Genomic DNA, 13632 nt, shown 5'->3' with positions numbered 1-13632 from the left:
GTACTTACTGCGCTGGGGAAGGTCCCCTTGCTGGGCGTCAGACCAGCTGGAAGTTTACCCCTTTATGCGTGACCCTGGCACACCGCGAGATGTGGTATAGATATCTCGGATACTGGCCAACAACCTTAATTGTGGCTCATTTATTTATCGATCGGCGTCTCAAGAAATTTGGTATGGATATCTCGAATACTATGTGGATCTATCTCGGATATCTTTAGTGTTATTGATACCTCGGATACTGGCCGACTACTTCAACGTGATTCATTTATTCATTGCTCGGCGTCTCAAGAAATTTAGTACAGATATCTCGGATACTATGTGGATCTATCTCGGATATCTATGGGGTATAGATTACTCGAATACTGGCCGGCAACTTAAATGTGGCTCATTTATTCATCGCTCGGCGTCTCAAGAAATTTGGAAAGTATGGAAATTTGCTAGCTGGGTCCCCTGCAAACTTAGTGACAGCAACGAGAGACGAGATTGCCTGAGCACCAATAAGAATTCCTGATAATATATTCAGTAATACTTTTCATTTAAAAGACAACATTACAAACTCCCAGAACGCGTTGGAGACACGTTTGGGACGCATAAAGTCGGGAAAGTGTTCCAGTTGTCTGAATATGGACGGAAATGTGTTTTGAATGTGATTCGCTAAAACGAAAGTGTACTTAAATGTGCCCTTGATCTTTTCTGAATGTGTATTACTTAGGCCTTTAGATAAATTTAAACTTGGGAACATATTTCAGAACAGATTGGGAACACACATGGGCTCACTTGGGAAATAGTCACTTTCTTTCGTACAAATATAATTTATAAAGCTTTCTTCAACTACCGGTTAATAGAATTGCTCATTATGATACTACCAGGATTTTTAGTGAAACGAACAGCTATGAGTTTGGGTCACTATTGTGCCATAAAGGATATTCTTCCTTTGTTGAAAACCGTCCATTGCTCGAAGGTGCTTGGTAGCTGCTTCGCGAAATTACTGCGAAAAAACAAATAAAAGGAAAATAATAACAGCAAAAGCTATTGGTATAATCAAAGAAGTGTTTCATAAGTGTTCTAAAAGAAGAGACGTGCGTTCGTGATCCAGAAAATGTTCTTAAATACGTCTGCAAAAGTGTGTTGGAAATAAATAATTGTTCTGAATATTACTTTTGGAAGTATTTTGAAAGCTGTTCCAAAATGGTGTTGAAAACAAATAACGGGTCCAAAAAATTATTTTTGGAAGTGTTTTGAAAGCTGCTCCAAAATGGTGTTGACAACAAATAAGTGTTCTGAAAAGTATTGTTTGAAGCGTTTTAAAAGCTGTTTCAATCAATACTTGTGCTCTAAAAAAGGGGACTTGTCCAAAAAATGTATGAAGATTTGAAGTGAATTTGTGGCAGAAAGGACATGTTTATGGCAAAAATTGTATGCTTTTTGAAAAGGGATCAAGCCGAAACAGGGTAGAAGAAAGCAAAAAAAAAAAAAAAAAAATCATTGAGTATCATCGTTTCCAGAGTTCTTCATTCCAGATTTGTCATCAAGGATAGTTTCACTACAAACGGAAGAAAATGATTTCTCCCTCCTTTTTAGCCTACTTTCCCAATAAAAGTCAGAAAAAGGAGAAAAAAAAAATGAAAGAAGGCTTAATGCATCTTAAAAATGTCGCGAAAAACAAAAAAAAAAAAAAAAAATCGAAAATAAATAAAATAATTAAATAAATATCGAAAAATTAAAAATTGGAAAGTAGGGTATTGGGATGGGGAAAAATGTCTGTCGGTCTGTCGGTCTGTCGGTCCGTCGGTCTGTCGGTCTGTCGGTCTGTCTGTCTGTCCCCCCCCCCCCTAATAACTTTTGAATGAATAGTCTGATTCGAACAAACTTTTTTTTGTTCGAAAGATCTCGGCGAGAACACCTCATTCCCATATTTCACTTTTTGATTTGAACTATTTTTTGTTCAATTTTGAACAGTTCAAAAAAACTTAACATTAGCGCCTACGGGGAAACTGAAAGTCAATGTAGATTCCGTACTTGAAGGCGGATTTGTTTCAAACAAATTTTGTTGGAAATAGTTTGGCTTGACGCCAAACTCCAGACTCCGACTCCGAGAATTTAGAGGCACCTGACTCCGACTCCGACTCCTGTGCCCGACAATTAATCGGACTCCGACTCCCCGACTTCGACTCCGACTTCGTAGCTTTGGCAAAAATTTATACACGGAGGACAATTGACTGACTCCGATTCTTGGATACTCGTCTCCGATTCCTTTATCCAGAAATGAGATCGACTCCGAATCCGACTCCGCAGCTATGGTTTTAACTGTGAAATAATTATTGTTGATATGATTTGTTTTTATTTTCACTCTAAAGTTTTAATTTAGGTATTCAGTTTTCGGCGAATAAACTCGAAGTCATTTATGTTTCTACATAACGATTTGCGCAGACGATTTTTTTTTTTTTTTTTGTTTTTTTGACAATGAAAAGTTATTCTTTAAAATGACATTTTATTTTTTTTAGACGTGTGAGGAATACTTTATTCCTAGAAATTAGCAAAAATATGTTTGAAACAATTTGCGATTTTAGCTATTTTTGCGAATATTGATCAGGTACTAGAAAGTAGTATGGGTATACGGGAAAGTAGGCTCGTATAGTTCTAGACGGAACTACTTGTTTTATTACCAGTTGACATTTGAAACTGAATTTTCGTTGCAAAGGAAAAGGAAATAAAAATCGTTCTTGAGAAAAATATTGTTTCACAGAAATTTAAAACTGCTGAAAATATATATCAAATGCTGGAATCTTTATGATTTGCAAAGACCTCACGATAGTTTTTTTTTTTTTTTTTTTTTTGAGAGGTTTGTCGTTGCATTGGGTATTGTTGCAGCGAGATTGTACTGTAATACTTCTCTAATAGAGCAATTTTAACTTTACTGGATGTTTGTAATATTTAAACAGCTGAGAAATGAAAAATCGACCAACAGCAGCTGCAAAAAGAGTTTACCTTTCTCCGATTGGTCTCCTGTCTGCGAATACTTCCTTGCCTATGAGCAGGTATGTCCTTGAGCAAGCAGCGGGCAACTTGACAGCATGTTCCACCAATGAAACTAAGTGGCATCAGGTAGATAAACACAAAGAGGAACGTGTAATATGCTCGGCGTATTTCTTCTGGCAGACTGATGAAGCAGGTCAAACGCGAAATCGTCCCGAAATCACTCTGCAGTGTGTTGGAAAAAGCTTGAGAAGGGTAAAGAAATGGAATAGCCACCACGCATGGTAAAAACCATACTACCAATAAAATACGCTTGGCTCTAGATTTGGTCTGCTGCATTCTGGATTCAAGTGGATGTATAACTGCCATATACCTGAAATTAGAATGATCATAGATATATTTTCTCGGGTATGATACAATATTATTGCTTTTGTTAATAAAAAACATTGGTATAATAATTATCCAATAACATGGGTCAGAAAAAAAAGTTTTGCTTGGTGCCTGGAAATTTTATTCTGATTTTCCCTAAATCATGTACGCTAGTTCTAAATGTGAAGATAGTTTTTCTCTATTTAGTCTACTTACTGAGATCAAGCCTGTTTAAAACTTGACGTTTGTCGCAATATTGCATTTACAGTTGATTGTATGCAGCCATATTTGTTGATATAATAAATTTTGATATCTTACGAATGCAGTCAAGTTTTTTATTTTATTTTAAATGAAAAAGAGTAGGGCCTGGACTAGAAGACGGTGCGCTAAACATCTTAATTTATTTATACCACACTAAAGGCACTTGTTAGGGATGAAAAATTACCTGTCTTAAATTAGTATTATGCAGATTTTTTTTGTTTTAAAATATCATGGTATACAACATTATTTGTTCCTGTTTTTTTTTTTTTTAGATTTTAAAAGAAATTGATTCACTTCACTTCCATATCAAGAGAGACCAACTTTTCGTCAACGGGAACAATATAATTTCCTAAATGTAACGTCGTATTGCGCATAACTGTACGTTTGACCTTAAGTTTCGATGATGGTGATGGCATAAGAAATTTTCATTGAAAATTGCAATTACTTATATTGGAAATTGAAATGTGCAATGACCATGGGAATTCGAGGAATATGATTTGACTGACCTACTGCTGGTTCAGTAAGAATAATACTTTAAATCATATTAGTCCATATTGATTTTACTTGGGGGGTCCATTTCCATTGTATACAGTACTGGCCAGAATGGATGAATTACTTGTTTTTTCCGATCCATAGTGACATATGTTCGTTATATGCTCGCTTTGACTGCCTGCCAAAGTGCAGGTGTTCTTGCTTGGTATTTCGTTTGTTCATTTGTTGTGTTTGCCACGTGTTGATGTATAAACTTTCGCAGAAGGGAGAAATAATGTAAAAATGCCTAGTAAAAGATTTCCACACGAAATGCACTCACAAATAAAGATTTTGAGCGAAGAACGCTATAATGCTAAGGCATATTTCTGCCAGATTGGAAGACCTGGATACAACACAGTCTCCAGGTCCATTAGTAATTTAAAAACAACCGGAAATGATGGATATTCAAAGCCAAAAGGTCATTACAAGAGCACAAGCATGCGCTAGGATGATTCCATAATTTCGGCAGAGAAGAAGTCAGTCACACATCAGCGAAAGCAATCCAAGCAAGTTTACCAAAAGATTATAATATCCGTAGTTAAAGGACATTGCGCAGGAAGCTATTCGATGCTTAAAGTTTAAAGTCCTATAAGTCTGCTATGAAGCCTAAATTGACTTCCAAATACATTGCAAACCAACTGACATTTTCAAAAAGGATCAGCGGTGGACTGCCGAGCAAATGGAAACGTGATGTTTTAAGACGAGACTCAAATATTGCAGTTTTATGAATTTTGCAGTAACATATGACGGTCTCCCAATAAAAGAGACGTCAACGAGATTTTAATCCCACCGTGAAGAATGTGGATAAAAGAAATTACACTAGACTACTGCGAAAAATCATGTATTTTCATGCCTGATCGTATCCAAACTGTATTGGGGGAAAAAAAGTTTCTACACCAAATATTGAACGTTTTTTCAATTATGTATGTATACCATGCTTATATAACTAAAGTTAATAATTCCCAAAAAATAAATACTCAGTTGAATGCAATTATTCTTGCGCTTCATAAACATCAGAGTTTTTTGTAGTGAGTCATCCATTCTGACCAGTACTGTGTATAGAACATATTAAAGTTTCGAAATGAAGTTATTGGAATACCGCCTTTGATTTTAATAAGACAAATATGAGCTTTTAAAAGTGTTCTTAAAATACAGAGATCGTAAAGAAGTCCTAAAAGGAGATGACATTAAACAGAATAGAAATATATCTGCAAGCGTTTATCTAGGGAACCACAGGAATAGTTTGATTAAAGTCAGCGGCAAATGCAACTATAACACCTCTCATAATGCTGTCTTAACCTTTTAGTTCTTTCAGAGTTCTATCCACGGCTTCTATATTCAAACAGTGTCTCATTGAACATTTGTCCTGCTTTATGGGGCAGACATCTTAAAGACGCTTTGCAAATGGACCATTTTTTTTTCTTATGAAACGTACGGAGTCATTCTGAGGGGAGACATTCAAAGTACTTGAAATCTAAAGTGGTCAGTTAGTATATAAAATTGCTGCAATTTAGTGTAAAAAGAAACCCTGCGCAAACGTCCTTAGTGTGCTTGTTGATCTTGGTCAGTGGTAAATTTTTTTCAGTTCCACCGGGTATACCGATAAACATTACTTTTCGTTCTGGTATCATAGGCAAGTCGCTGATCGGTTACTATTTTGTTGCGAGATTAGAAACGTACTGTTTTACTCCCCTTGCAATGTGTCGTCCCAGAGATTTTTTTAAATGTTTCTCGTAAAGCTAAAAGATCGAAAAATTGATTTTACAGTAAAATTACTGCAAAAAATCCTCTTAAGAATTTTCTAAACTAAATACAACTTATGCGAATTCATTAGCAGATGTTTTTCATTTTGGTTTTCATATGCATATAATACCTAAAGTAAAGTATGCTAAATTTTAACCTTTAGAAGCCCAGCCCCACATTTAGATAAAGCTTTGATGGTTCTTACGGTGCCCACGTTTTCTTCCTTTTCTCGATCTTAGCGTACCGCCCGGACAGAAATTTTTACCACACATAAATATTCAAACATAATTTGTTTTTACGTATATAAAAACAAAACAGTACGAACGTACTGGTAGCAAAGATAACTTATTAGTTTTAAAAAGTCGTATAAAGGCATATATGCATAATTTATAGCCTATGTCACTTAGTAAAAATGTGTCTTTATACAAAGAAGGAATTTTTTGAATAGGTGCAGTGGTTCCGGATATTACGCGGAACATATAAACATACAAAAAAAAAAAAAAAAACCTTCTCTCTTTATAATGTTAGTATTGATGAAAATCCTCAAAGGATAGCCTGAAATGCATGCAAAATTACAACGTTTAGAAACATTGATTAATATCGTCAATCTGCACTACATAAATGCGAATACTAATTTACTCGAAATGAATCCCAGTAATAATTCATTCAAACAAATTCCGATGCTTAAGCATTCTGCGACTCTCAATGGTTCGCAATTGTCAAGGTTTATAAAAATGCTTTACATCTTATCCTCTGCAGCCTTAAATATACGTGAAGGTTCTGCAGATAGTCTTGCATTGCACGCGCAAGGCAGTCGGTCCTCGATTTTACGCTTATAACAATAAAACTATACATAACAAAAACTGGTAGTGTAGACAAACTATTGGTTTAAAAAATTAATATAAATACCTATATGCATAATTTATAGCCTATGCCACTCAGTAAGAATGCACCTTTCATAGTGAAAGAATTTTTCAAATAGTTGCAATGGTTCTAGAGATTACCTCGAACATATACAAAAATCCACCCTTTCTCTTGATAATATTAGTATAGACTAGCTTACTACCCGGTGTTGCCCGGGTGCTTTTCTACACAACATATCTTTTAGATAATCAAATGAATGAATTATATCTGAGCGTTAAAAATTGCATTCACACCGTTCTCTAGGTTCAAATCTTCAAAACACTTTAAGAAGCACAGAAAATCAAGCATTTGCGAAAATATTAGCATAAACTTAACTTGAAAATGTATGAGGCATGTTGTTTGGGTTCTGTCGTGTCCACTGGTACGTTGTTTGAGGTTAAATCAAACGGGCGGTACATAAATTGTCTTTATTCAAAGACAAACTATTGTCTTTTACACACCTTGTGGCACAATCTTTTACGTGATGCTTCGAGAAAAAAGCGTTGTGCTCCCTTTGTAGGTTTTGCTTTCCCAAGACATCAAAAAATGCAACAGTACTCTTCACATACATTTTATTTAGAAATAAATCATTGAATGTCTCCTTAGAAAAGGAACATAAGCTTACCAAAAAAAAAAAGTTAACCCTTATCATAAGACACAAATATATACAATATATTCTTCTTGGACACAGTTACTATATTTTCAGATTAATTCAAAAATATCCTCAATGTCCAAAAGTTGAACAGACATTCCAGCGTACAGAAAATAAAGAATTCAATCAGTGTTGTTAATAGACCATTCCACTTCGTTTTACAGATTGTTTGGCGGTGTTTCCAAATGAAGGTATCAAGTGATAGATTATTTTCTATGTTTTCAGGCAAGCACATTTCGCAGAAAACGTTTGCTCAGTTTGAGTATTTTTACAAAATGTGTCTGCTCTCTTTTTGCATGGTGATTTAGTGCTATGTCATAGAGTAAAACTGGATAAGTCTAACTTGCCTAAAAAGACGCACGTCAGCTATTTATTTTCTCATATTGACGTCAAATTTCTAATTTCCTAGGTAAAAATGACAGTTAGACAAAAATATTAATGTCTTTCAACGATTTGAAATTTGTCCAGATTTAAGTTCTATTTCAAACTTTCAAAACCTAATACTTGACGCACTTGTTGTACATGATATCTCATACTGATGCAGTAGAGAGAGAGAGCACGTATTTAAGTTTGACAGAGTGTTCCTCAGAGAGCATCGAAATTTTAATTTAGAAAGTCACAGTCGTCGTGCGAGATGGGAATTCGTCCGCTGACTATATTACAGTTATTATTTTAAGTTACGTAAAACATTAAAAATGGAAGTAAGTAGACGTGAATATTAGGGCTCGACCGATGGCATTTTTTGGCCGATGGGCCGATGCCGATTGTTGGTCGATCGTTCAAAGCTGGCTGATGGCCGATGGCCGATTGTTTTTCTCCAAATGTCCGATTGCCGATGTTCGATGCCGCTGGCCGATGGCAAAAAAAAAAAAAAAAAATCTAACAGAAATAAATTGCGAAGATTGTCAGGAATTTTAAGGATCATTTATTCATTTCACTTTACTTCCTTTCTACGAATAGGGAATTGTAATCACAAAAAAAAAAAAAAAAAAAAAATCAGATTTCGACCTAAATTTCCATTTTACGATCACCCAATTTAAACTTCGCAAGTTTTTTCGGCACATCTATACTTGTATATGTACTTAAGAACACATAGATGACCGTAATATACATTTTGAACAAATCCTCAGTTAATTATCGCAAATTCTCTTGTGATATCTTCATGCGCATAAACTTGTGTCTCTCAAAAACATTATGAAATAGTAAGTTGAAAACTCATACGTACGCTGTATGATCTAAAAGTTCGAGGACAAGCTGTTTAAAACCTTACCCTGAATAGTTCACATTACCGAAGCACATCTATCTACAAAATGGTCACCTTGAACGACTATGCACTTCTGCCAATGTTCGTATAGCTTTTAGAAGCGCTCCTGGAAGACATTTTCGCAACCTCCTGTAAGGCCTCTTGTGCAGCTACTTTAAGTTCATCGTGGGGAAGAAGGCGACTTTCATGTTGAGGATTCACGTTTCGATTGGTCAATACTGTGATGTGACTAACAAATAACATAACGTTTCGTCGGACTTAGCTCCGTGTGACTTTTACTTGTTCCCAGCAAAAAAAAAAAAAAAAAAACATTTGCATGGACGCCGCTCTTTTCCGTCAGCAGAAGATAAAGCTGCATCACAGAAGGTTGCGAAAAATGGCTTTCAGAAGTGTTTCCAAAAGTTATATGAACATTGACAGAAGTACATAGTCCCTCAAGGTGACCCTTTGAAGGTGGATGTGCTTCGGTAACGTGAACTATTCTGGGTAAGGTTTTATACATCTTGTCCCCGAACTTTTGGATCGTACTACGTACAATCGGTATAGGGTGTAGTTATGTTCTCCTTTTTTGACTGCTGTATGATGAAAGAGAAAGAAAACAACAGCCAAAAAAAAAAAAAAAAAAAAGAAAGAAAGAAAAGAAAAGAAAAGAAAGAAAGATAACCATAATATTGAACAATTTGATTGTTTAATCTTTTATGAAGCCCTATAAAAAGGTTGTAATTAAATTTTTCAATTCAGCAATAATTTTCTGAAATTTAAAAAATTGTATAATAGAAAATCCTTGAAACTTTTCGATAACATACTATTAAAAATATGATGAAAACAAAAATAATTTATTTAATGATTGTATAAAAATACATAAAAATAGTTACTTACAATAGAACAAAAATCGATCGCTATAAATGATGCAAAAAAGATAACGCATTACGAAATATAGGTGAAACAAGTATGAGAAATACAACGGAAAATGACATTTTGTGAGCAAAATGAATAATCGCTAAATATTTAAGAAATGCTTGAAACTACGAGGAAGGGAGGGGGGGGAGTCACCCTCTGATTTTGGAGTAACTCGCAACATTAAACGTCGGCCCTACACACGCAACTTCGAGCACATTTTGTTAGTACAGAACCGCTATCACCAACGCGTCGGAAGGGTTTCTGAACTTACTACACTTCCGAAGAAAAAATTCAGAAGTCTCTTTGATTTCCAAATTATGTCACTATTCAAAACGTCTTTAATCAATTTCTTAACATTAGTGTTCCACATTTTTCCTAACCAATAGAAAAAGTTTGAAAAAAAAAAGTTCTAATTTTATGAATGGTGTTAGTTTTAAGCAACTCGGAAGTACAACTAAAGTTTAATTTCAGAAATGGAAGGAAGGGGAGGGGGGTATACAAGTGTTCTTGGAAGTACAAAAAATAATCGTAAAAAATAGAGTTCAAAATAATCATAAACATTGAGCAGAAAAACCCTTTTAAAACTTGCACCCGAGTTTGTTTTGACATGCAGTGGCGGATAGCAAATGTTGCAATTGCGCGAGAGGCCCCTTAACTATAGAGGCACCGTAAGAGTTACAAAAATGCTTATGATAAATGTTTTGCAACTTCCGTGCTAGAGAAATAGGGCTCCAAAACGTATCTCGAAGGGCCCCAAACATGTAACTCCACCGAAGCGATACAGAAAAGACTGCATTACTGTGATTCATCTTACAAATATCGAAAAATTAAAAATTACCATCGGTTCTACGGGAATCTGACAAAATGACACAAAAACGGTTTCGCCATCTCACATTTGTTTCCAAGTTAATCTCCAATCCAGCAATATATCACCAAATGATCACCTAGTCTGAGACGCTATATTAGTTTTGCATTAAAATAAGTAATTAATAGCCACAAAAAAAAATGAGTAAATAGGCTTTTTAGAACATCCGATCGAAAACAAAAAGGGAAGTGCACAATTGGAACGTACGCACCCCCCCCCCCCCCCCATGCGAAATTTAACCTTCTACAGCTTACCATTTTTGAGTTATGACTTATGAGAGATACATACGTACATCCAGCCGCAAAAAAAAAAAAAAAAAAAAAAAAAAAAAAAAACAACGCAATAATTAATATATTTGGTACCTGAATGCGGTATTAAAAACTCTTTCAGGGGTGACTAAAATAGAAATTCAAACTGAAATTAAAGTAAGCAATTTTATTATGAAAACAATAACTCCCTTTACTTTGTATTAAAAGTAAAACAGCAAAAGTCATTTTTTCGAAAACATCGGCCAATTCCATCGGCTTTTTGATGTTTTTGAAGGGCCAATGGGCCGATGTTTGCTGCAAGTTAGCATCGGCCGCCGATGCCGATGCCGATCGCTAAATTGTTGAGCCATCGGCGCCGATGCATCGGCGCCTTATATAGGAACGAAATATTTAAAAACCGTATAACGTGAATATAGAAACGAAATATTTAAAAACCGTAAATTAAACTGCGTTACAGAGAAAGAAGTAGGCGTGCGCATTTTGAAAAAAAAAAAAAAGAGACAAATCTTATGTTTATATTTTACAGAAGTTTGTTGCATATTTTATTCCCCCTTATCCAAAGCTTAAACGCAAACGAAATATATTTCCACTTTTCGAAATGCAGTTTAAAAACTTAAAAGTTGAATGATTCAAAATTTTCTATTCCATAAATTTAACTCAAAACTTGCTCCTGAATAATGTTTTTAGTCCCCCTCGCAGCAGCAAGAAGTAATACATTTTTGAAAGATCACATCCCAACCTGCAGCAAGCAACATAAAACTATCTACAGGGTGTTCCGTTTTAACCTGCAAGACCTTTATTTTCGCCACCATTAGTTCTAGATGCATACTTCCAATTGCAAAAATGTTCAAAATCAGATGCAGAGTTAAGATATTGAAAGTTTGAAGCTAAAATAAAAATGAGTCAAAAAATATAAAATTCAACTTTTTATACGGGCCCTAGGTCTTCTAACTTATATTTAGGGAAATAATCTCCATTAAAAAATATTATTAACACAAAAAAACTTGACATTTGTGCGACCAAAATCGAAGGAGATATTGGTGTTTAAAGTTTTAAGGGACCATACAGAAGATGAGAATAGAATTTATCTCCCTTTCAGAAGAATGACACTTCGTCAAAGTAAGAAAAACAAGGCATTTATATTTTTTATTGCTATTGAAAAATAAATGCAAATATTATGCCATGATGCGCAAAAATACACTACAAGACCTCGAACAATTTTCAAAACCACCCTCTATACACACATATAATTTTAAACACTTGTTAACAGCTGTATTTTCCTCCAAAAGATGCTATTGACGGCGAGTGAAAAGTGGTGTAAGTCACAAAACGCTGCGTTTCATATCTCGGTGAATATTGATTGCACTAATTTCAAACATTTTGTGTTGGAAATATTTTTAATGGATATTATTCTCTAAACATAAGTTAGGGTACCTGGGGCCCGTATAAAAATTTAAATTTTGTATTTTTCGACTTATTTTTATTTTCAATTCAGACTTTCAATATCTTAACTCCGCATCTGATTTTGAATAGTTTTGCATTGGAAGTATACATCTAGGACTAACGATTGCGAAAATAAAGGTCTTGCAGGTTAAAACGGAGCACCCTGTATTTGGGATATAGGTAGATCTGAAATACATTTAAAGTACTTAACTGACTGCCCTTGTGACTTGTTGATCGTGATAAAAAACGGAAGTCTCACCGAATATTATAATATCTTGAAGTTTAAGAAATATAAGTTGTGGTTATACATGAGATGCAATGTGTTTCACCTTATCCCTATACTGTTAAGAGAGTTTCAGCTATTACTGTGATAATTTTCCATTTATCTCTTACAGCTCTTCTTGAATGACGGTTGAAACGCTTTGTGGTAGTTACAAACTTCTAATATATTTCGATTGTTTACAATAACAGTTATCGAGCTGAACTTTCATCATGTCTATTTCAGTAGTAATCTCCGTGTGTCAAAAGTTGCATCATACCCACTAACAGGTTTAAAATTATTGCTAGTCGACAAAAATGCTTTATTAGGTGTTATTGCTCGAGCTTTAAGATAACATAAAATTTTAAAACATTAAGAAATTTGTTAAGATAAAAACAACTTTGCAATTTTATGCACTTTAAAACAGTTTAAATTTAACTTACTGTTTCTTTGCATTTTTACTTCCTTTTACAAAAAAGGAAGTATTGTATTCGCGAAAAAAATTTCACTCAAAAATCGACCTTAATTTCCATTTTACTCACCCCCAAATGAATATTGAGTTTTTTTTTTTTCGACTCGACCACACGTAGATAAGTGCCTAAGAACGTATAGACACGGGAAATATCCATAATGATGATTCCCTAGTTAATTACAGCGAATTTTCTCCTGACGTCCGTATGTACGTATGTATGTGCTTATATGCGTATGTGTGTATGTGTGTATGTATCTCGCATAACTCAAAAACAGTATGTCCTAGAAAGTTGAAATTTGGTACGTAGACTCCTAGTGCGGTCTTAGTTGTGCACCTTCTCTTTTGGTTGCATTCGGATGTTCTTAAGGGGGTCTTTTCCGTTGTTAATTTCGATGTAAACTCAAGTGGTGATATAATTTGTCGGACACTTGGCGATATATCGCCAGTCTTTTGGTCGCCAAGTTTTGTCGCCAACTTGGCGACAAATTTGGTGATTTTTTTTTTAAATCTGATTTCAATTTGGCCACTGTTGGTGATATTTAGAGAGTAAACAATTGAATCACATTAAAACTGCCAGTAACGGGGAAATGACATTAAATTGGAGTAAAAGGAAGTCATGTGATGCACACATCAGCTCCTTTCAAACTTAAAGCCCCAACCCGCTCAAACTGTATGAATTCCGCCGAATTAAATTTCTTGTGGTTTTGAGGGTCAAAAGGTGCACA

The 13632-nt window shown here is 34.8% G+C and overlaps 1 protein-coding gene across 1 annotated transcript in view; it reads right to left on the bottom strand.

The window, feature by feature from the left end:
* LOC129228339 (QRFP-like peptide receptor) overlaps window positions 1-13632 on the bottom strand; it is a 93505-nt gene that overhangs the window by 40540 nt on the left and 39333 nt on the right. Inside the window, exon 2 of the mRNA XM_054863019.1 lies at window positions 2989-3349. Within this exon, the coding sequence (XP_054718994.1) occupies window positions 2989-3349 (361 nt within the window). The remainder of the gene's footprint in view (window positions 1-2988; window positions 3350-13632) is intronic.

Source organism: Uloborus diversus, chromosome 8, assembly GCF_026930045.1.
Source record: "Uloborus diversus isolate 005 chromosome 8, Udiv.v.3.1, whole genome shotgun sequence".
Taxonomy (NCBI): Eukaryota; Metazoa; Arthropoda; class Arachnida; order Araneae; family Uloboridae; genus Uloborus; species Uloborus diversus.
The sequence above is the reverse complement of the archived record's forward strand: the minus strand, read 5'-3'. Positions and strand labels throughout refer to the sequence as shown.